This window comes from Glycine soja, chromosome 8 (assembly GCF_004193775.1).
Source record: "Glycine soja cultivar W05 chromosome 8, ASM419377v2, whole genome shotgun sequence".
NCBI lineage: Eukaryota > Viridiplantae > Streptophyta > Magnoliopsida > Fabales > Fabaceae > Glycine > Glycine soja.
In genome coordinates, this window is record NC_041009.1 from 2,112,601 (window position 1) to 2,136,944 (window position 24,344).

The following is a 24,344-nucleotide window of genomic DNA, read 5'->3' on the forward strand; positions in this document are numbered from 1 at the left end:
ACTAGACAAAGTGACATCATGCACCTAATCATTAGGTGTGACATCAACTTGGATTTCTTGGCTTCTGTTATTAGCCATGTTAGGTGAGAATCTAATTGACGAATTCAAACAAGTAATGCTACAATTATGTTTGAAATGTGTTTGATATTGAATTTAAAGTAAGTCTGAAATTGATTGTTGACTCGTCTAAACTTCTTAGGACCCGGTCAAAGTTTTAGCACAATTGAGATATTACAGTGAATGTACTTACAAAAAAAATACCATGATACTAAAGTCAATATTAATCCCACTGTATGACAACATATGTTAAATGCATGCATGTTATAGTAATGCTGGTATTCTAGATATAGATGTCAAAATTGGGTTTGCCTTGTTATCACATGGCTCAACACCTCTTATGGGTAAATATATGTCGTTTTAATGCTGGGATAAATTATTTGTCTTGCTATTAATGTTGATTTTGTTCAACGGTTTATCTTTGGGATTTTATGATATACGAGTATGTGAAAGTCATAATGAAAATTAAACTTGAAATCCAATCCATGACAAATGCATATCATGTGTGTTTGAAAAATTAGTGATAGCCTCTCAAATGTAAGACGAGTCTAAAAATAATAAAAGCATTTTAAGTGATAGAAGCATTTTATTACTTGCTGTTGTTCACGATACGTTATTGTCGCTCACCCAAGAAAAATCTATATAGGATAAAGATCGGACAAGGATTCTCCCATTAAATATATTGTTCTTACTCATGAAAATGCAAGATACCTTATGCATATGTCAACCTTTTAAATTATTTTTGTAATTCAATATGTTAATTTTATAATAACATATTTTATAATTTTCCATGGGACTCAACATGTCAAGTGTAGAACAACATGATAATTAGTTATCAAATTGATAAAATTGACTATTATTCACTTCTTTTTATTTTTTATGTGTTTTTAACAAAAGACATGTTAACTAATTAATATTAAAAACCGAAAAAGAAAATGTCCTAAGGGTAACTAGAATTTTTAAAAAAGGCGAATAAAAACGATGGCGGAACTCGTCCATTCTCACGGTTGGCCACACCCCCGGTGACGAATTAGCGTAGCGCATACAATAGAGAAGATAGCGAAAGGGGATCCTTCGATCACACCACAACAAAAATGACTGTAATTCCTTACAACGCACTTAGTTCTTCTTCTTCTTCTTCGCACTCATTACATTCCTTCGGAATTCGAACTCCAACCTTCACCTTCTTAACTTTGATTTTGGTTAGGACTCGTCAGGAACGACGCTCATGGATCTGATAACCGCGGATCCTACTCCGGCGCCGTCGTCGTCGTCGACTGCGTCCGCATCTTCGGCGCCGACGCCACCGGCATCTCTGCCCTCGGCGTTAGGTAAGCCTCCTGCGGAGAAGAAATCGAAGAGAGCCGCGCTGATGCAGATCCAGAACGATACCATTTCTGCTGCCAAAGCTGCTTTGCATCCAGTTAGGACCAATATCATGCCGCAAAGGCAAAAGAAAAAGGTACCGTAATTTCATCTCTTATGCGCAAGAACCTGCGTTGCTTCATGATTAATTTGTTGGAGTCGTGGATCAGTTAGTTTTGAGTGTAACTATATCGCTTTAGCATATAGTTGAAAGTTTCGTGTTATTATCGACTGGAGTTTAGTTGATACGATACCTCTCATACAAGACTCTTCTTATTAGTGTTGATAGTATCATAGTGCATAATTCTGTGCGTTTGATCTTCGTGCTTGTTTGCTTCTGCAGCCAGTTTCCTATTCACAACTCGCTAGAAGTATTCACGAGCTAGCTGCCACTTCTGATCAGGTGAGTGTCGCCACTTTCTCCGCGAGATCCCTGTTTGGATAAACTTAACTTCTCTATAAACACTTATGTAGGAGAAGTAAATAATATAGTAAAAGGAATTGAGCTTCTCCAATAAGCTAAATCAACTTATGCATTTCAACTTTTAGAGAAGTTAGATGAGAGGAATGCATAAGTTGATTTTAACTTTGGATACTATTATTTCATTTTTCCTTCTTATCTTCTTCTAAGTGCTTGCAGAGAAGTTTATCCACACAAGATCCAGTAATGTGCTTTCGTGGTTGGTCTATTTTCTTATGTTTTTGTTTTTGATGGTAACATGGTTTCAGAAAAGTTCTCAACGGCAATTAGTGCATCATGTGTTTCCAAAGCTTGCAGTGTATAATTCCGTGGACCCTTCATTGGCTCCCTCTCTTCTCATGGTATGCTCCAACTCATTTGAACTTGAATGCTTGCTTATAAGTTGTTTCTGATCTTCCCTTATCTACTATGTCCCAATTCCCTTGAACTTGAATGCTTTCTTAGAAGTTGTTTTCGTCTTCAATGTAGTTTGTGTTGTTAGATTAAAACTTTAGGTGTTACTTTGTATGCCTATCGCAAACTAGTGGCATTTTTTTAATGGACGACCATGATGCTGAATTCATGTAATAGTGCAATAATGTGTCATACTGATATTTCTTTATGGAATGTGTTTACCCTTGCTTAATCTGTTGTCAAAATCTTGTATCTCTGTCTCTGTTCTGTAGCTTAATCAACAGTGTGAAGATAGAAGTGTTCTCCGATACGTCTATTACTACCTTGCCAGAATTTTGTCTGACACTGGTCCCCAAGGTTTGAGCACAGGTGGTGGGATACCCACCCCTAACTGGGATGCTCTGGCTGATATTGATGCAGTTGGAGGTGTTACTCGAGCTGATGTTGTGCCACGAATAGTAGAGCAGCTTACTGCAGCAGCCACAAATGCTGAAACTGAATGTGAGTGTTTACTCACTTTTAGTTTGGATGGTTTTAATCATTTTAAGCATAAGGTTGCATACTTACATTTGCAATTGTGCATGGGCTTATATGTTTTACCTTGAGTTGATAAAGAGCTGTAGTTCTTTTGGGCTGTTAATTTAAATTTTATTTTATGTAAAATCCTTAGAACTCATGTGGAGTGAATGAGTTGAGTTCCCATCCACTCCTTGTTCATTGCAGTAATTTTGTAAATAGATTTACCTGAAGATGTTAAGAATTTTGGACCAATAAGCTTTGGCATATATATTAGATTTTAAGCTGTTTGTTGACATGGCAAAGACATTTGTTTTGACCAACAACAGTTGGTACAAGTGGTAGCGACTTGTGTCCCATAATCAGGTGGTTCCAAGTTTGAATCCTGGTTGGCCCTTGGGTATGGAATAAATCGTGTTGGGAGGGGAATACCCACCTTGAGTGCGGTCACGGTCCCCGATGAAAATTAGTCACTACTTCCAGCAGGGATAACTTTGTACCAATACCATAGCTAGCAAAAAAAATACATTTGTTCTGGCTTGTCTAGTGTCCTTTACATAAGGTAGACAGGAAATCACTGCATTCAAAGATGTGTTTAGTTTCATATAAATTGTTTATTGAGATTCTACACATAATATGAGATTGGTACATTATAGGAAGGAAAATTCAGAGAAATGAAATATTCGGTTCACAACAGAAAGGAGGAAAGAAATGGAGTCTAAATTTAGGTTTTCTGTTATGTAAATTTTATAGTGACGCTGTGATGGGGATAAATAATTTGCATTAACTTTTTATTTATTATTTATTTGGATAGATGAACAAATAATTTTGCCTGCATGAAAATAATTTGAAATTATAGTTATTCTTGATCAGGATACTTCTTGCATTTCTTTGGTTTGACTAGAAGAACTTCTACTGAAGCTTTCTTAGTTGTATTATAATGGGTGCATCTGCAATCAGTATTTTGGATTTTGAGTCTCAATCTAGATGTCATTGTGGCAATGTTGTCTTTAAATTGTAGTAATAGAGTACAGTGATACATGACATCCAGAGTTAATATAATCTCTTGAAATTTTGACATCAGAATTATCCAGATGGAATGGATTTTTTTGTTTTGGTAAACGTGAGTTTGTCGAGTTTGAAAATTAAATTGGTTATCTCATTAAAACAATGCACAAGTTTTAGTTATTGAAGTATGTCTTCATTTTTCATATCAAGATTATGTCTTGATTCCTATTCAACTTATGTTTTGAAGTTCATGCTCGGAGATTGCAATCCTTGAAGGCACTTACATATGCTCCTTCATCCAACTCTGATGTTTTGTCCAGATTGTTTGAAATTGTATTTGGCATACTAGAGAAGGTTTGTGCTTTCCCATTATCTTCATTATTTATATAGGATGTTGACTTTTACCCATTTATTTTAAATTATTCTTGTAGCCACCTTTATTCAGAATAAGTTGTTTGGATATGTTGATGTGCATTGTCAATCTTGGGTATGCCCTCTGAGTTTGGATTTTTTCTTTTAGTTAAGATTTCAGTCTTTGGTTAGAAAAAGAGGGCAACATTGTGTGGAAGTTCACTGTATATGCTGTTGTTTGGTGTCTTTGGCTGAATTGAATTCCATGTATCAACTCCTTGAAAATATTTGTCCCTATGACCATTTGAAAAAAAATAAATTTCATTGACTCTTTAATGGTGTTTAATGCATGGTTTCTTCCAAAGAGTTCCATTGTCTGACATACAAAGGGATTGAAGAGCTTCATTATTTTGTTTTCATTTTGTATTTACTCCTTTTCAATCTAGTTTTTTTTCTTTAATTTTTTTAAAACTTTATTTGGAGTTATTCTCCTTTTCTTTGTTTCTCTGTAAGAAAAGTTCTTTCTGTATCCAAAAGAGTTTTGAAATCATGGTACTTGAGCTTTCTTCACCTTTTCTGCCATTAATGATTTTTAGGTTGGTGATGCTGAGCAAAAGCGAAAGAAAGGCATATTTGGGGCTAAAGGTGGCGATAAAGACGTAAGATCATTGCTTTGTACTATTTTTTCTTTTATCATGATATATGCATTTTTTTTTTAATTTTTAACTTGAGTGAATCTTTTTTGATATCCTATGATGGAACTGTTTCCTCTTACCATTCAAAGCAATGCACAATTCTAGGCTTATAAAAATATGGTGAGAGCAAGCTATTAAAACAACTGTTTGACACCTCTCATTCTTCCTGATAATATAACATTCTTTTACTAGAAGAAAGCAACTGATCTTGACATTGTATTAGTCTTTATATTGCATGTTACAATAAATATATTGATGCTTACCTACATAAAGGTTCCTAAATATGTGTAAATCCTCAAAAAGTAGATGCTGTAGTAGAAAGCCAATCAAGGTGGAAAAAGATCTAAGAAAAGAGACTTTCCAAAATCCGAATGACAACTCCTTGCAAGATTAAATTCGAGAGCTATCAATGGTCCTGCAGTATGAGAAAAAGGATAAAAATAGAGGTATAACACTGGGATGATTATCTTCAGGGACTCTCTTGTGTAGCATAGATCTGTGTCTTTGAATACCTTCTCTTTTAATCAGACCATAATGCTAGAACTTTTGACAAAGGATTCTTACAGTTAAACATTTTGCAGAATAGGTGTTTAGCTCTCTTGTAGTTTCTTGCTAATTCTATTGGGGATTTTCTTTGTCAAATATTCAGATGGATTTCCTTGAGTCTGAAATCTGTAACTGAAAAGAACCTTGCTAAAAGGAGGAAATACAGTTGCCCCAGAATTCATGATTGCTGGTACTGATACGTCTGAAGCACCAAGTTAATATGGGGATATGCCAAATTTTAAAAATTACAGCCATGTCATAACTATAATACAACACATAAATTTAGTATAAAGTTAATATAAAACAAATCTTAAATCGAAAGAGAGAATCAACATTTTAAATGTTAGGGAGTCATTTTAGACATAATAAAATGCTATACCTCTATCCCTAAATATAAGATTCTTTTAACTAATTGACACCCTTTAAGAAAGTTGGTTAATTTAGTTAGTAACATTAAGTTTGTTTGCAATTTATATTATTTTTTTTCCAAAATTACCCTTAGAAATATCCAGACTCATCATCTCTCTCTTTCCACTTAATTACTTTATACCTAATTAATTAATGTGTCCTAGTCTTCTTCTCCAATCCTTATAAGAGAGAGAATGCATTTATCTCTTTAATTCATAACATTTATTGTAAAGTAGTTAAGGGTATTTTGGTAAAAAAGACAACTTGAAAAAAGTTTTATAAAAAGGGACAAACAAATTTAAAAAAAGAGTCTTATATTTAGGACGGAGGTAGTATCATTTATCTAATTATTACAATTTTCCTATCTGTATTGGTATAAATTTTTTTAAAAAAAATTGGAAGAAAAAATTGTAAATTCAATTAGAAGTGTTGACATAAACAAGTGTTCAACTTAGATATGATAAAACACCACTGCCGTTTTAAGTGTCTGCTTCCTAGCTTTTAGGTGAAAACACATGAATGGTTTTATAAATACATCTCTAACATACCCACTCATGCAAGAGCCTGTTGGGCTAAGAACCATGGATAATTCACTGTGCCACAAGCCCTAGTGTTTAAGTTAGTAGGTGAAGACACTTGAATGATATTATGTTACATCTCTGACATGTTATATGCTTGATCATATAGTCTATCATCCGAAGCAATCTACAATATGCTGCCTTAAGTGCTCTGAGAAGACTCCCTCTGGATCCTGGAAATCCAGCATTTCTGCATTATGCTGTACAAGGGTAAGTTACTCTGTGAACCAAAACTTAGAGGAACAAATAGTTCATGGCCTCTCTTTGAGCAACTTTTTACTTCTTGCTTTTTGTTTATTTTGGAGCTGGCATTAACTTTGTATAATTTATTATTAGCTTTTGCATTCTTCCCTTGTCTCTGGTCTATAGTTCTCAAATCTCAAAACTAGAGTTGACTGCAGGATTTCATTTGCTGATCCAGTTGCTGTGAGGCATGCACTGGAAATTGTTTCTGAGATAGCTACAAGGGATCCTTATGCTGTTGCAATGGCCTTAGGTAACAGTGTACATCTTAATAAATTTTGTATTAAAATGGTGTTCTAGTGTTTCATTGCATATTCTTTCCTAATATAGTGTTGGAAACAAATTTCTCCAAAATTCCCTAAATCTAATGCTTCCTGGACATTCTTATGCAGGAAAGCATGTGCAGCCTGGAGGTATGCTTATTGGACCTTCACCGTCTTTGCTTCCTTCGTTTCTTTGTGTTTGTTTGAATATGACATATTTTTATTCAGTAAAAAAACAGTATTTAATGACCAAGAACCAGTTTTCAGTCTGTAAAATATGTGAAAACACTTAAATTACTTAACATCTGTCTCATAATTTGAGTGTGTACTGTGCTTGGAGAGGAACTCCACTTCTGGTATTTAATAAACCATAGAATCAAAATATATGTGGAACATTTTTGCTTAACTAATTTCTGAGTTTTTCTGCTAAGATATAAGGCTTTTTGGATTTTAATAACTTGCCATCTTTATGTTGTTCCACACTTCCACCATAATTATATAGTTTGGTGATGGTTATTTGGTCTATGTGCAGGGGCTTTACAAGATGTTCTCCATTTGCACGATGTACTCGCTAGAGTTTCTCTAGCGAAGTTATGTTGTACAATATCAAGGGCTAGAGCTTTAGATGGTTGGTGTATTAAAAAGCTTGTGTTTAATGAAAATTGATCCTTACAAAATTTGCTATGATTAAATTTCTGTTTTGCGTGCATGTACAGAGAGATCAGATATTAGATCTCAGTTCAATTCAGTGCTCTATCAACTTCTATTGGATCCTAGTGAAAGAGTCTGTTTTGAGGCAATTTTGTGTGTACTAGGAAAATATGATAACACTGAGAGGTGCGGTTTATGTCTTATAATATTAGTCTCTATACCCTCCTAATCATATTTTTAACTTTGATTGTCTAGGTTATATAAATTTCTTGAAAGTTACTTTGTTAACATTCTGTCTTGTGATTGATTTGGATGTAATCTTATCATGTTTACACATTCTAGGACTGAGGAGCGTGCAGCTGGGTGGTATCGTTTGACCAGGGAAATTCTTAAGTTACCAGATGCATCATCAAAGGAAAGTTCTAAAGATAAACAGAAGAACAAACGTCCTCAACTGCTTATTAAACTTGTAATGAGAAGGTTCAAAAACTCATTTGTGTATTTCTGCTTGCATGTCTATTTTGTCTTGTTGAATTATTAAGTCATTGACTCGGGTGAAGTATAAATTGTCTAATCATAATGCACATTGTCTATTATTTACTGCTCTTCAGGTTAGAGAGTTCTTTCCGTAGCTTTTCTAGACCTGTGCTTCATGCAGCAGCTAGAGTTGTACAGGAGATGGGGAAAAGTCGGGCTGCTGCCTTTGCTTTGGGCATACAAGATGTTGAAGAAGGAGCACATGTCAATACATTTGCTGAGGCTACTGATTATAATGATTCAGATGAAAGCACACATCCCGAAAGTAATGCTTACTTTATGTGTTTAATGGTGCATGCTTGCCATAATATTTTTAGGAAAATTGATCCTTGACAATCATAATATTTTTCCTAGGTCTCTTTATCTTCATGATCTTCCCTTCCGGTTTCTTTTGTTGTTCGGTTGTTCCTTTGGTTAAGCTATTCTTTTCTCTTAAAATGTGAGTTTGATCCTAACTGAACCCCATAAACTAGCTCATAGGGTGTGAGTTGTCTCCCACTTATATACTTTATCTTGGCACTGTCTCTAACCGATGTGGGACTTTGGTTTTTCGTAATACACCCCCTCACGCCTAACACTTTTGGGCTCTGATACCATGTTAAACTTAAAACCAATTGGTACTAAGTGAAGTTACTCAACAGATATATAAGCTGCACCCCAAGAACTGAGACAAGCGATGCGGGACTTCCTAATACCCCCCCTCCACATATGTCTGCCAATATAGGTGAGCCTACTAGAATAGGCAAGAACTAAGATGAGCTATAGGCTCCGATACCATGTTAAACTTGGAGAAAATTAGGATGAAAACTGTGTCCTTTCCTCTGGAGAATTCCCATTTAAATAATATGATACAATTTGATTTCTAGCCTTGAAGTTTGCTAAAAAACTATATATGGTAACCTACAGCTGGGCTAAGTAATTAAGGATATAATTACACAATTACAGCTATACAATCATACAAGATATGCTGATTTAAAGGGCCAATAAATCTGCACAAATAATGACAAATAATCTGCCTATCAATCTTATTGACATGAATAATATGGTTGGTGGCCCATTTAATGGATCTAGGATGGACTTTGATACCATCTTAGAATGTGGGTTAGGGTCGAACTCAACCCCAAAAGTTGGCTCATAGGGTGAGGGTTGTCCCCCACCTATATACTTTGTCTTGGCACTATCTCCAGCCGATGTGAGACTTGGATTTTTTCCAATATTTTCAGATTGTATTTGGAGATTTCCAATGACGCTTATAGTCGTGGGTTCTGATTACTTTTGTAGAAAGAAAGACATAGAGATTGGTATATATGCTTGTACTGTGGATTTGCTTGATTAGGCTGCTTGTCTGATTTGTACTGGTAAGCTAGGTTTAGTACAAACGTAGTTGCAACCTATGTTTAATACTTTTTAACATATACATGATTCTTTTGTAACAGTCCTTTTATATGCTGGATCATAGAGGTTAATCTTAAAAGACTTTTATAAAGATGTCTGTTAGTTCTCCGTCCACTCATAGTCAAAATGAATCCTTGTGAAGTTTTTGACAAAGAAAATCCACTTCTATGCGTGTTTCATGTAAAGTTAGATACAATATAAATGTATTTGATTACCACACCATAGTTGCATAGGCCTAGTTATCCTAAAACCAATCTAATACACAAGTTCAGATTGAGTCTCAGTGATAGCTCGACATGTTGAACTATTATCTTATTATATACTTAATTGATACTTTGATGTAGGCATTCGAAGAACTTCTTCAGTATCTAATTTAACTGCTGGCAGAGATACCGTCGCGGGTATGTTGGCTTCATTAATGGAAGTGGTACGGACAACAGTTGCCTGTGAATGTGTTTATGTACGAGCCATGGTGATCAAGGCATTAATCTGGATGCAAGGTCCATTTGACTCATTTGATGAACTAGAATTTATTATTGCATCGGAACTTTCTGATCCAGCTTGGCCAGCAGCACTATTGAATGATGTACTACTCACTTTGCATGCTCGTTTTAAGGTAAATGGACTTTATCTTGGTATATCAGTGTTAAACATACTTGGATTTGTTCAATAAAGCATTACCTGAAGGATGAGGCAATGAGCAATCAATATGGTTGAATTTTAGCAATATTTTTGCCAATAATATAGATTGATTTGCTGCCTTTAAAAAGACCAACCCTATTTAAATTTTAATCTGTTAAGTGAAGGCTTATGGATGGGGTTTTATACCTTGCATGACCCCTTTCATGTGAGATCCTTTTGAACTTGAAGCATGGACAATGCATTACTTTTTCCAGTATTTCAACTTCACTTTAAAAGAATGGGGTAGCAAGGGTTGAACTGTTGATCACTTTGTCATGGAGGCTTTAATATCATGTCAAATACCAACTCTCCTAAAAGCTTAAGTTGTTAGGTGAAAGAATCACAAATGGTTTTTATATCCAACACTCCTTTTCTTTTAACTCCTTGTTAGTATATTGTAGTTATCATTTGTTTAATTATGTTCAAATATTGTTGTGCCTGTGTGCATTTTTTGCCCATGCACTGAGTAAGGATAAAAGCCATGGATACTATAAATGAGGGGGTATGAGCTTGAATGTCAGTGAGATTTTTAAAAATGTGTTTTGCTGAAGAGACATAAATACCAGTCTTCCTTATAAACTTTGTATATCTTGGTGCATGCAATGGGTAAATGTGCTTTTGTATTCATGCATAATGGAAAACCTGAGTTTGCTTAATAGTTATTTCAATTTTGCTTTGAAGGCTTCTCCAGATATGGCTGTTACTCTTCTTGAAATTGCAAGAATATTTGCTACCAAAGTTCCAGGAAAGGTTGATGCTGATGTGTTACAACTGCTCTGGAAGGTCAGTTTACCTTGACAGTATTTTTTTTTTTAAATTGATGTGTTTGGTACACATCTGTTTATAACAGAGGGGTCTAATAATGATAAGTAGAGACAAATACAAACCTCAACTTCCGAAGCAACATATCCACATTACATACTAGATGCATGCACACAGATACCCAGTTCATTTGATCAATTTTGAGTTTCCTTGATGATTTTGACTTAAGAATGATTGACTAAATGAATAGTCTGTTTTCAGACTTGTCTTGTTGGAGCTGGTCCTGATGGAAAACATAAAGCTTTAGAAGCAGTCACAATTGTTCTTGATCTACCACCTCCACAGCCAGGGTCAATGCTTGGTCTTACTTCAGTGGACAGGGTGTCTGCGTCTGACCCAAAGTCTGCTCTTGCATTACAAAGACTAGTTCAAGCTGCTGTAAGCATTACTATTTATTCAGAAGACCTTACTCATTCTTTGGCTTCTGCGACCCAATAAAAATGTTGAATTAAGTTTCTTTTTTTCTGACAACTTGTGCTTTTAGGTATGGTTTCTTGGGGAAAATGCAAATTATGCTGCTTCTGAATATGCTTGGGAATCTGCTACCCCGCCTGGTACTGCATTGATGATGTTAGATGCTGATAAAATGGTTGCTGCTGCTAGTTCTCGTAATCCTACTCTAGCTGGTGCCTTGACAAGGCTCCAGAGGTGCGCATTCAATGGCAGCTGGGAGGTATATGTTACCCATTTGAGTGGTTTCCCTTTACTTGTTTAGTTGTTTATTACCCCTATCTCAAAATTTGAAATGATTTTTTTAAATTGTATTACACTACACTATGAGAACAAAAAATGCTTTATTAGTATTCGATAGTGTTAGTTGGCCTTCACAAAGTTTTGGTCTGATTCAGTCTCTGGGTATAAGTATTAGTGCATAGTTTTACCACATGTTAACTTAAATATTCTCTGTTAAATGAACATGCAGATTCGAATTATTGCTGCTCAAGCTCTTACAACAATGGCAATTAGATCTGGGGAACCTTTCAGGTTACAGATTTATGAGTTTCTGCACACTTTGGCGCAAGGTGGTATTCAGTCACAGTTCTCTGATATGCATCTTAGTAATGGAGAAGATCAAGGAGCAAGTGGTACAGGCCTTGGAGTTTTATTAAGTCCTATGATAAAGGTTCTGGATGAGATGTATAGAGCACAAGATGATTTGATCAAGTGAGAGCCAGATCCTAATTTTGTGCTTTTTCAAATTTGATGATCTTGATTACTAATGCTCACGAACTGCTTATGAATAGGGAAATACGCAATCATGACAATGCTAAGAAAGAATGGACTGATGATGAACTGAAGAAACTATATGAAACCCATGAAAGGCTGCTAGATCTTGTTTCATTGTTTTGTTATGTTCCAAGAACAAAGTATCTACCTTTGGGCCCAATAAGGTATTGATATTGAATTGAATTCTGTATTTGAGCTCTTAGAATGTGGGTTTGGGTTACATGAGGTAATTTTGCATATTACTCATGTTGTATCTAAAGAGGACTACTAGACTTGTAAGCTCTTCTGCATACAGGAATGTGGGTTCGGAAGGATAACTTTTCAAAATGGGACGAGGAACTTTGTTTTGGTTTTTGAGTGTTCACATTTTTTGTGATTCTAATTTTTATTTTTTTATAGAATTTTGTCCTTAATTTCATCAGGCATTTGTAAAAATGAAGACCTTGGCTGTGTGGTACAAGGAAAATTTTTCATGCCATGGAATCATCATTCTTGAGACTCATAAATCCTGGGAATTATGATTCTTAAGAATGACTAAACTTGTTTGGTTGGTCATACATATTCTCATACAAGTTTCCCGAGAGTAAAAGAGTAACATAGTATCTTTACCACTAACTTTAATCATCTACCACATTAAATGATTTAATAGGAGTAACATGATACTTTTACTGCATTAAGACTTGCTTTTTAACTCGGGAAAGTTAGATTCTCATCTCTTCCAATGGGAATATTTTTGTGGGAAACGTAGCCAAAAAAATTCTTGGGAGACATTGTTTCCTGGAATGTTATTTTTTAATAAACAAACCAAACATGAAAAACAAACATTCCCAACTTAAGATTCCTAGGAAACTAAAAATATTCCTTATACCAAACGCCTCCATATTGTATTTCTAGCATAGTCATTAGCTTTGGCATGTTTCAAAAGTAAATTTGATCTTTATGGGTTTCTAATTCCTCTGAATCTTGGTGAGAACATCTTCCAAGTTCTAATAATCATTTGAATCTCTAGATAAAATCTTCTCTGTAATGAAATGACAATCTATTTCAACGTCTTTGGTTTTCTCATGAATACAAGGTTGCCTGATTATCACAAATGAGTGTCATTTGTGCAGCCTCCCCAAATCTCAATTCTTTTTTCCATTCAGGATAGGCATTTTTTTTTTGGTGTGGTTTTGGGTGACCTCAGTTTAAAACAATTTCCCTTGATTGGTTTGGGAGCTTTTCATTGAGTCCATGTGGGGAATATTTTGTGGAGATGGGCAATGTATGTTTATCTTTGGTGTATTTGCTTGCCCCTAAAAGTGCTGATTCCTATAGAGATGTATCTTGGATTTATTATGTGAGACAATTTTTCATGTCTCTTCGATGTGTATGAAGAAAGGTCTATTTTTTAAGCCTAGATTATTCTTTTTCTTTCTTTTATCCATTTTTGTTTTATAGATACCTTGTGCTTCAACTTCTTTGTAACTTCTCTTCAAACAATTTCTTTTTTTTATTACAGTTTGCTTTTTATATAGTTAGATTAGATTGTCTTTTCAATATGCATTTTAGTACTTTCTATGTATATTAAATATCATAGTTATTAAACATTCCTTGTCTTATATTTGTGTTTTTAACATTTAACAATTGATTAGGTTACCATTAATCGTTAAGAACATAAAATTTGAAGTATTTTGATTTTTGAGTTGTTAATCTTATGATTCACCTCTTGATTCAATTCTTGACATAGTTTACTATTTGATTTCCTAGTTGACATTGACAACCGTGTGGTGTGTTGGTGACACTTGGTTAACTGAACTAGAAAAGAGCAATCAATCTCAGTTAAAAATATATGCTTTTATACAGAAAGACCTTGTACTTATTTGGAAATTATTTTCAATTTTCCATGTATTTATTTAGTAACTTTAAAATTTCAAAATTTACCATCTTATTTGAATTGGGTTATTTTTTGATATAAAACATGTTACCCTGTCAAATATTTATTTTAATATTTGTCATTGTTATATTTTAAGCAATAAATATTTTGTTAAAAGGAGGGGTAAAAGTGAAGGAGAACCCTATTTTTGGTTTTGAGGAGTAGCACATACCAGAAATCCCATTTTCCATAGCATTGGTAGTATTGATGACACATCTATATAGTTCCCTTTCATATTAAACAACGAAACGTTTATTTGTTGTGGTTATGTTATTGGTGTTATTCTGTAAATATGATTTTCCTGTGAATTTTTGATAGTGCCAAACTCATTGACATCTATCGTACACGCCACAATATTAGTTCATCTACTGGTTTGAGTGATCCAGCTGTTGCCACTGGTATATCTGATCTTGTCTATGAATCCCAACCACCACCTGCTGAGCCTGATACACTTGATGATGACCTAGTAAATGCTTGGGCAGCAAACCTTGGTGATGATGGCTTATGGGGAAACAATGCACCAGCAATGAATAGGGTATAAGTTAGTTAATGTATTGCCTTTTATCTATTTTTCTTTCCTTCTCTTTAATTTGATTAGAAAATATTTTACTGATGCTTATGCGGTAGTGTGTATATATAAATTAGGTTATCAAATTGTGAATTGCCAAGCCAATTTTTGAATTGTGAATCATAATTTGTATCGATTAGTAAGATTCAATGACAACCAAAAATTATTTCAAATATATCATATAGATAACTTATAGAGTTCAATGTAATCATTTTAAACTAGAAATAGATAAAACAACTTAATCATAAGTATAAAACAAAATTATTAGTTTATCTGAGTTTGTGAAGCCTTTATTTTAGAAGAGTGGAAACAAAAATAACTTTTGCAAATATTAAATTTTAACAATCTAACCATTGGATGATGTTATCATTTGGTGATTATGCTTATCAAACTTTAGATAATTTAAACATTCGTAGATATGTAATTTAATAGTTAAGAGTAGTTATATTTTAAATAACATGGTATACATTCAAATAAAGTGGTGCATTGAAGTATCAATAAGTTTTTAAATTATATGAAATTTTGTATACTTAATCTACTTCATGAAAACTTTTAATAGTATGGTTGGTTTGAGAAAATTTAACATTGTAAAATGTTTTTAAGGGTGTCATCTTGTCTAGTTTGAACCTGCTGTGAATTGATCATGTCTTTTAACACACATTGCTAACCTCCTCACCTTCATGTGGAGATTAACATGCTTTGCATTTTGTTTTGGACTAAAAACTCACATCTATTCTTGTTAAAACAACTTAATATAATGGACAATATTGTCTTTTTACTTTTTAAAATTTAAATATTTAAATATTTTCAGTTATTTCAACAACACTTTCCTTACGTTCATGTTCCCATGTGCTGCCTAAGAAAAATTACTACCACTGATATTTACATTTGAAAATTAGAAACTCTTCTATTACTAGACTATTCAATTTCTTATTTGTAAAGAGGCATTCCAGACTAGTGAACTGCAAGTTGTTGAGTGGTGACTATCAACCAGGCAACCAGCATTTATATTTGGTGATATAAGAGATACAAATTGTGGTTGAAAATTTGTGCTTTTGTGATACAAGTCATGTAACAGAATTCATATTTTGGAACACTGGGGTGGGTGAGAAAAATAATAAGAGATTGTTATGTAAGTGATTAAAAAAGCCTAAGCATTAAGAATTCAGAAAGACATTTTACCCATTTTGTTCAATTTTTTTATCAGAAAATAGTGGATTTATAGTCCACATCAAAATGTGGAATATGCTAACTTTCACATGAATGTATGGAGGTTAGCAATATGTCTATGTGTCTGTGGAAAATTTAAAGTTAATATTCCTTGTGATTTGAAACTAAGTTGACTTTAAATTGAAAATGTTTTTTTCTCTCTCTCTTTGGATTTAGGTAAATGAATTTCTGGCAGGTGCTGGAACAGACGCCCCAGAAGTTGATGAAGAGAATATGATCTCTAGGCCTTCAGTTAGCTATGATGATATGTGGGCAAAAACACTTCTAGAATCTTCTGAGCTAGAGGTAAGGATTAAGCCAGATGCATTGGGTATTAAACTTTATGGTTTGTATCACTTAAATCCATTCCTTGCAATAACAGGAAGATGATGCAAAGTCATTGGGATCATCATCTCCAGATTCAACAGGATCAGTTGAAACTTCGATATCATCCCACTTTGGAGGAATGAGCTACCCTTCGCTGTTTAGTTCCCGACCACAAACTACGGTACCAAATATTATGATTAAGAATCAATTTATTTTGCAACATGCACCATGCTTCTAATTTGATGCTATTTCTGAACCTTTTATATTTGATATTTTACGCATACTTTTTCAAGCCATGAGAGGACTGATATAATGCAAAGCATTTTAAGTATATTTATTTAATTATTTGGCCCCTCAAAATCTTTGGGCAAGATCCCCCACTGAATTTATCTCCAAATTTACACCTCACCAAACAAAAAGATTATTCTAATAACCAAATATCATCTATACTAAAAAATTTAAAACTGGAAAAGTTAGGACCAAGACATGTTAATAATATAGGTTTCTTCGTTTTAATGTGATGAGTGTAGAATAAATTGAAGAAAGGATGAAAGAACGAAATTGAAAACCTGAATGGACCTGCCAACGTTTAAAGGGGTAGCTTCAGCAGAGAGCAAGTCACCAAGCACAACACTTTTCAAATGGTTGATGCTGAGTTGAATCCCAGCCACTCTTTGGTATCCACTAGCCATGTGGGCTCCCATGCTTGTCAAAGATTCTGCCATCAGTGCTGATACCCCTCCATGCAACACCTTAAATGGCTATTACAACTTCTGTCCATGCAAGGCTCTCCCACCATAAAGGCATTATTCTTCAGCAGCCAAAAAAAGTGTGGGAACTCCTCCTCATGACTCGAACAAAACTGGCAGTAGTAATCATCTAGCTGCACATTCCTTCTCCTTAGGTTTTGCTCTTGTTGGCAGTCTATCCCTCACCAACCTCCAAACAAAGTGTGCAACCTTGCTTGGAATTTTCATTTTCCAGATGAATGTGAATGCCCCATCTTCGTTCTCATCCGCACCACTTCATTAAGCAAATGATATCCACTTCCCACTGAGTACAGCCCACTCACATCCCCCTTCCAAATCCATCTGTCTTGTTGGTTAGGCTGAATCCTCAACTCCTCAATATCCTCCATAAAGCTAGCTGCTAGTTCCATCTCCCCTTCCAACATCATTCTCCGCCACTCAAAATTTGATTCCCACGATTCCCCCACCCCCACACCCATCTGCTGAATAGTGTGATGTTGCTGTTGAGATATACAATAAAGTCTCTGGTACTTTTCCATCAAAGACAGCCCCTCCTCCCTCCAACTATCTTCCCAAAATTTTATTCGCGACCCACATCCTATTTTTCACTTCACACCTTCATTGAACCACCACCTTCCTCCTCTAAACCACGCACAAAACACAAGTCCCGCCACCATATCAACTCCTTGTGGTTCCTCCTCGTTTCATCTAAGTTTCTCCATGCCCCATACTTCGACTCCAAAACCTTTGTCCATCTAAGTTCCAACGCCATTTACCGAGTAATGCTCTGTAAAAAGATGCAAGACCCCGCACCCCTAGACCACCTTTCTCCTTAGGGAGACAATTGTGTCCCACTTCACCCACGCCAACTTCCTCTGCCCCTCTCCATCACCCCAAAAAATCGATTGTTGTAGCCGCACCAACCTATCCACCACCTTCTTAGGTACCCTGAAAAAGGAAATGAAAAAAATAGGTATTGAGTTAAGGACTGCCTTTATCAAAGTCACCCTTTCCCCAAAAGATAAGTTTCTTTGTTTCTACTTTGAAAGTTTTCTCTCACACTTCAAGATAACCGGATCCCATATCACACTACGCCTATGGGTGTGCCCCTATGGGGATTCCCAGGTAACAAGAGTCTACAGTTAAGGTATCCCGCGGTGGACCTAACCCAATGATATGATCTCCCATATGCCCCAAAACTGCTCGTAGCGAAATTTATTTTCAAACCCGACACCAACTCAAAGCTCCTTAACATTGCTTTGATTGCCTTCACATTAGACATGGTCGCTTCTCCAAAAAATACCATATTGTCAACATATTGGAGAGTGTTGATTTCCACCCCATCTCTACCTACCAAGAAGCCTTTGAACAAATTTTTCTTTTGTGTCTCCCTCATCAAGCCCATTAGACCTTTAACAACAATGTTAAATAAAAAGGGGGCTAGTGGATCCCCTTGCTTGAGTCCTCTTTGAGGAGAGAACTCATCAATGGGACATCCATTCACCAAGACCGAGACAAAAGAAGACTTCAAACAACCATCAATCCACATCATCCATTTCTCGCAAAACCCCATCTGCCTCAGCATATAGATGAGGAAAATCCTAGCACACAAAATCATATGCTTTTTCATAATCAACTTTAAAGACTAGACAACTTTTTCTCCCCATTTTTGCTTCATCAAAAGCCTTATTAGCAACCACCACGCTGTGCAAAAGATGTCTCCCCTCTATAAAGGCGCTCTGACGTTCATCAATGATGGTGGTCATGACCTTCTTTTTCTTTAGTCTTCTAGTTAGGATTTTTGAGACAATCTTGTAAATACAACCTATCAAAGAAATAGGTCTGTAGTCGTTTAAATTTTGAGGGTCCCGAACCTTTGGAATCAAAGTCAAGAAGGATGCATTATTGCCTTTCCGGAAGCGTCCATTTGCATGAAACTCGTCCAAGAAACGCAAGACATTCATTTTCATTACATTCCAAAATTTCTTAATGAACTTAAAATTTAGTCCATAAAGTCCTGGATTCTTGGAACTTCCACATTCCCACACCGTTGCCCTTACCTCATCCTCTTCAAATCTGGCCACCAATTTTGCATTTTCCTTCTGATTAATGATCTTGAATTCTACACCATCCAGCCTTGATCTCTCAAATGATGATTCTTCAAACCTTTTCATAAATGATTGTTTGACTTCCTCCCTTACTCTGTTTGGCTCCTTTACCCCACACCCGCCAATAAAAATCCCTCTCAACATGTTTTTGCACCGTTTCCAATTGACAATCATGTGGTAGAATCTAGAGTTGCAGTTCTACTCTTTGAACCACTTTATTCTTGACTTTTGCCTCATAATGGATTGTTTTGAGTGTGTTGTCACCCAAACTTCTTCCTGCAGCTTCTTCCTCAGTCAGATATCTTTCTCCCCTTTCTTTTCCAGCTCATTGAGTTTTTGCTCTCCCTCTTTAGCTAAAGCTGAATATCCCCAAATTGCTCTCTATTCCACACTTTTAATCTCTGTTTCAACAACTTCAATTTTTCTTTTAATACAAAACCTCCCCACCCTTGTACTGAGCTCTTTCTCCAACAATCCCGAACTGTCTTCCTAAAGGATTTATCTTGAAACTAGCAGTCTAGAGTCTTGAATGGCTTCAGACCCCAGTCAGCAATGATTGATTTTAGCAGAATTGGACAGTGGTTTGAGTAATTCCTATCCAATATGAATTGTGTACTTTCACTCCATTTAGAGAACCATTCAGCAAATACAAGAATCCTATCCAGCTGGCTTTTAGCTGTCTCGTTTGGCCTATACCAATTGAATTTGCGACTTACACTTGGCACATCCTCAACTTCTAGTTTCACTATCCAGTCATTAAATTCTGTCATGATCCCCCCCTCCTTGCTCTCTTTGGCCAACCCCCACTCGTTCTGACTATCTCCTTAAACAGTTGAAATAGCCAACTACACTCCACAATTTGATTTGACTTGCACTTCTTAATTGTTTAATTTGATCCCACATGTTTCTGTTCAGATTTGCTGCATCGCAAGGGGAATATATATATTTACAATTGTAATTTTTTCGCCATCACCTTTCCAAATACCTTCTAGTAAAATAAATTCACTGCCAATAACCTCGTTCTCTAACACAAAAGATGATTCACTCCATACGCACAAGATGCCTCTAGCATTGTTCATTGTTGGATTGGTTGCCCATTTTTCCTCGGAATCCCCCCACAAGGCTTGACACATAGTTTTGTCCTCCCTTTCCTTCTTAGTTTTCTGTAGACATAGCATATCCACTTGCTCTTTTACCATCAATTTCCTGTAGACATAGCATATCCACTTGCTTTTTTACCATCAATTTCTTTACTCTCCATAGGCATTGACAAAGAGATTGTTGAACGAGACTAATTATTCCCAAACTGCTTCTAAGTGTTCCTGAACATTTTTGGTTGCCACCTCCAAGATACGTGTTTTCCTCCGTTAGCTACCACTTTTGCAAACGACACTTTACTTGTGCGATCTCGTCTGTCTTGTTCAGCCTCACTATTGTTGACTCGCTTTGTTGATGTGCCTATGTCCTCCATTTCCAGTGTCTTCTGTTGTCCTTTGTTAGATTAACAATGGGGCTGCGCCATGACCTTCATACCCTTGTCTCGTCCACCAGATGTAGCCCTGTCAAACTCCCTTTCTCGTAGATGCTTCTTGTCTTCCCTTTCATGTTTTGGTAGATTCACGTGTAGTTTAAGGCCCCCTATGATTAGATTATCCAACTATCTCTCAAGTTGCTTGACATTGGATACACCTTTGAATCTAACAAAACCATATCTCTGACCACTACTGTTCTTGTTCTTAGCTATGAATACCTCCCTAACATCGCCTCATTTCTTGAAAGCAAACCACAGATCCTTTTCTTGAGTGTCTTCAGGGAAACGCATAAAGTAAAAAGACGTGATATCTGAAGCGTCTCTCCAATTTCGCATTTCATCTCTCTGCCGTTGTTCCGCCAGGTCCGCCGTGCTGTTGCTGTCATGCTCTCTTCCTGAAAAGTGGACACGGGATCGATCGTTTACTTGCTCTTTGTTTCTCTCGCTCACCCACTCTCTCTCTCTCTCTCCTCTCTATCTCTCATTCTCTCTATTGGAAAGTTTGATGTATAATGCCTAGCATTCTAATTTAGTGTGGGGATTGAATGGTCTACTCTTAGTATTAGTGTTAGTTAGAAACATAATGTTAGGAACCCAAAATTGAATTGAGAAAGAAAAGAAAGGATTTTATTAGCAAGAAAAGAACAAAAAATAGGAGAGAAAACTTTCCTCCAAGGGTTTCCCCTTCATAAAAGATTTCTCTTTTCACAAAGAGTTAATGCTCAATCTACAAATGTTAAGATCCCCCTTCTCCTATCCTTCTCCTATTTATATCTAATAAACCCTTCTGACTAACTAACTAACCCCTTAATTAACTAATCAATATCCTAAATGTAATAACTAACTTATTAGTAGTCTAACTATGTTAACTAACTTTCCCTTATCCTTATATCCTATGACATAACTTACAATTACATTGCCCCTGGATTAGAGATTACAAACTTCCCTAGATATTCTGAAATCAGGTTACAGATACAAGGGGAAGTGTATTTTTTTTTAATGTGAAAACCATGGAGAATTGGATCCCACCATCAAGATAATGGAATCAACGTGTGTAGGCAATTGGCCTTAGACAATTTATCTGTCTCTAAGGACTAGTATAATTGTCATCTTTCTGTAATATTCTAGTACCTTAGGCTGAAGCTTACTAAGCTTCAAACTTATTACAAACAAACCCTTATATATAAGTTGAAAAAAGAAGAAATATAGTGAGCTCCATCAGACATGCATGGAATACAACTCAAAGACTGACTAGAGATGCTGGAGATGTCTGGAATGATCATGATCATTAGCCTGATGGGAATTTCGTGGTAAGCAATCAAACTTAGCGAGGCCCAACCTTCTCCAAACAACATTTGGAAGCTTCAAACAGCAAAATGTTTTAAGAAATCCAAAAAAATGAAATTGAAACTAAGTCTGTTGGCAAGGAGAGTGACTTTGGGTCACCAAACAAGTCCACAAGCAGTAAATAGATGCAAGCGCGAGATCAATGCAAGGGATTTTGAATTCTGGGATTTTGAATTATCTTAATTTATTGTGCATCATTCTTCCCCACTAAGATATTTTGTAAATATTCTAACAATATTTTTGCTTCAATGAGCTCTTAATTTAATCTCCTTACCTTGAATGTTGCAATATCATCACATATTGATTAACTTTTTTTTTAGTCATAACTCTGTTATTGTCAACTTCTTTTGTATTTGAAATTACTTATGGAAATCTAAATTATCCGTGGCAGGATAAGGCACCAGCAAGCCGAGGCTCTATGTATGAGGGTTATGGTTCTCCGGTAAGATCCCTCTGCCTGTTTTAGTTTTATTTTATTATTCTTATCTAGTTTTATATTAAATCTCAAAACCTTTTCAGATAAGAGAAGAGCCTCCGTCATACTCATCCTCTGTCATGCAAAGACACGAGTCATTTGAGAACCCCCTTGCAGGGAATGGATTGCACAGTTTTGGGTCTCAAGATGATGAGCGAGCTTCATCTGGAAATCCTCAACATGGAAGTGCACTTTATGACTTCACAGCAGGAGGAGACGATGAAGTAAGTTGATTTAAAATTTTAACCATAGATGAAAAAACCATCATACCTGCCATTTAATTGGAAAATTTGTGAATAGGTTAGGTCAACGGGCTAAACAATCCAACAAATTGAATAAAAATCAATGCAAAACCAGTTTAACCAGTACCTGGAAACCCATTTTGAACTTTTTTTTTTTAATTTTTACTTTTTTATTTTTTTATCTTAATTTTTTATTTAAAAAAGATTTTTTGAAACTCTTAGAATATGGGTTTCGACCTAACTTAACCCTAAAAGCTAGCTTGTAGAGTGAGGGTTTGAGTTAGCTTTTGGGGTTGAGTTAGGTTCAAATCCGCATTTTAAGATGGTATCAAAACTTATTCTAGATCCATCAAAAGGGTCATCATCGTATTATTCATGCACCAAGTCCGAAAGTGTTGGACGTGAGGGGTTGTATTAGAAAAAATTCAAGTCCCACATTGACTAGAGATAATGCTAAGATAGAGTATATAAGTGGTGGACAATTCTCACCCAATGAATTAATTTTTGGGGTTAAGTTAGACCCAAATCCACATTTTAAGAGAAACAAAACCATCCTAACTTGAAAACAAAAACAACACAAAGCTTAAAGAAAATGGTTAGTATCATTAGAAATTAGGTCCACGTGTTGATGACTATTATTTAGCCTTTTTATTATTGTTTTTTTTTTCTTTCAAGCCTATATATATGATCAGTTTATGCTAGTCTGAAATTTACACGATTTAAATTTATTTTAGCTTATTACTCTATATATTAAAATATATATCTAATTGTCACCAATTCAACTAAAGTCGCACACTCACACTGATCAACCATAAACCTTTACCCATTCAATGACTACTCTGGTTTTTGAAAACGTTGATTTTAACTTTGATGGATTTACTTTTTAAGGTCCCACATGTTGATGCTTATTCGATATTTCTTTGGACTTGGCCTTTCGGCCTGTTGTGTATACTTTTTAGATGTATTATTTAGAGGTAGGCTTGGATATTCTAGATGCAAGCACGGATATAATTAACTTCATTGTTTTTCCTGGCAGTTGAGTTTAACCGCAGGAGAAGAAGTCGACATTGAGTACGAAGTAGATGGCTGGTTTTATGTAAGTCTCTGATGAGATATCTATTTTTATCTTGTCTGAAGTAGAGATTTAGATAACTAGAATTTGCATGGATTCCTTATGTTTTTAATCATACATAGGAGAATCAGTTGTTGATAGCATACTTTGCCATGCAGGTTAAGAAGAAACGCCCTGGTAGGGATGGCAAGATGGCTGGACTGGTTCCTGTTTTATATGTTAGTCAATCTTGAATCATGTACGTAAGCTATTGTAACTTCCGATTCTTGCAAAAAGGCTTTTTTTGCTTTATTTTATCCAGTGTTGCTTTCATTCAAAGTTTCCATGTTCCCATGTAGCATGCCATTCTGGCTGTTCTCCTTCAAAGTATCTTGTATCCTGGTCCCTACCTAATTCGTCTAGTTGTATGCTATCAAAGTATCATTTACCATGCTAATTGGTTGCGAGTGTCTAGTCATTCATCATAGTAGGCCTTTCATTCTATTATATTTATATTTTACATACAGCTATTGGTGTACGAGTGTTTGTTTTTATACAAGGAATTTAATATATCAAGTGAAAGTTTCACGTTTTTGAAGTCAGCA

At 35.5% G+C, this 24,344-nt stretch overlaps 1 protein-coding gene across 1 annotated transcript; it reads left to right on the forward strand.

Moving 5' to 3' along the window:
- Positions 1-1,011: 1,011 nt before the first annotated feature.
- Positions 1,012-24,344, forward strand: LOC114421100. Its single transcript, XM_028386894.1, has 27 exons — positions 1,012-1,157; positions 1,265-1,519; positions 1,766-1,825; positions 2,152-2,244; positions 2,569-2,797; positions 4,068-4,174; positions 4,768-4,830; positions 6,508-6,608; positions 6,800-6,894; positions 7,034-7,054; positions 7,437-7,532; positions 7,621-7,741; positions 7,898-8,035; positions 8,167-8,357; positions 9,832-10,103; positions 10,850-10,951; positions 11,192-11,368; positions 11,475-11,663; positions 11,913-12,154; positions 12,235-12,381; positions 14,451-14,667; positions 16,087-16,215; positions 16,292-16,417; positions 22,363-22,413; positions 22,491-22,670; positions 23,725-23,784; positions 23,919-24,344. The coding sequence occupies exons 1-27, from the start codon at positions 1,152-1,154 to the stop codon at positions 23,991-23,993; spliced, it is 3,543 nt and encodes a 1,180-aa protein (XP_028242695.1). The 5' UTR covers positions 1,012-1,151; the 3' UTR covers positions 23,994-24,344.

Bases quoted from the DNA above. Each gene is read 5' to 3' on its own strand.
- LOC114421100 (XM_028386894.1), top strand. The intron at 4,831-6,507 runs GTAAGATCATTG...TTGATCATATAG, and splicing joins CTAAAGGTGGCGATAAAGAC to TCTATCATCCGAAGCAATCT. The intron at 8,358-9,831 runs GTAATGCTTACT...ACTTTGATGTAG, and splicing joins TGAAAGCACACATCCCGAAA to GCATTCGAAGAACTTCTTCA.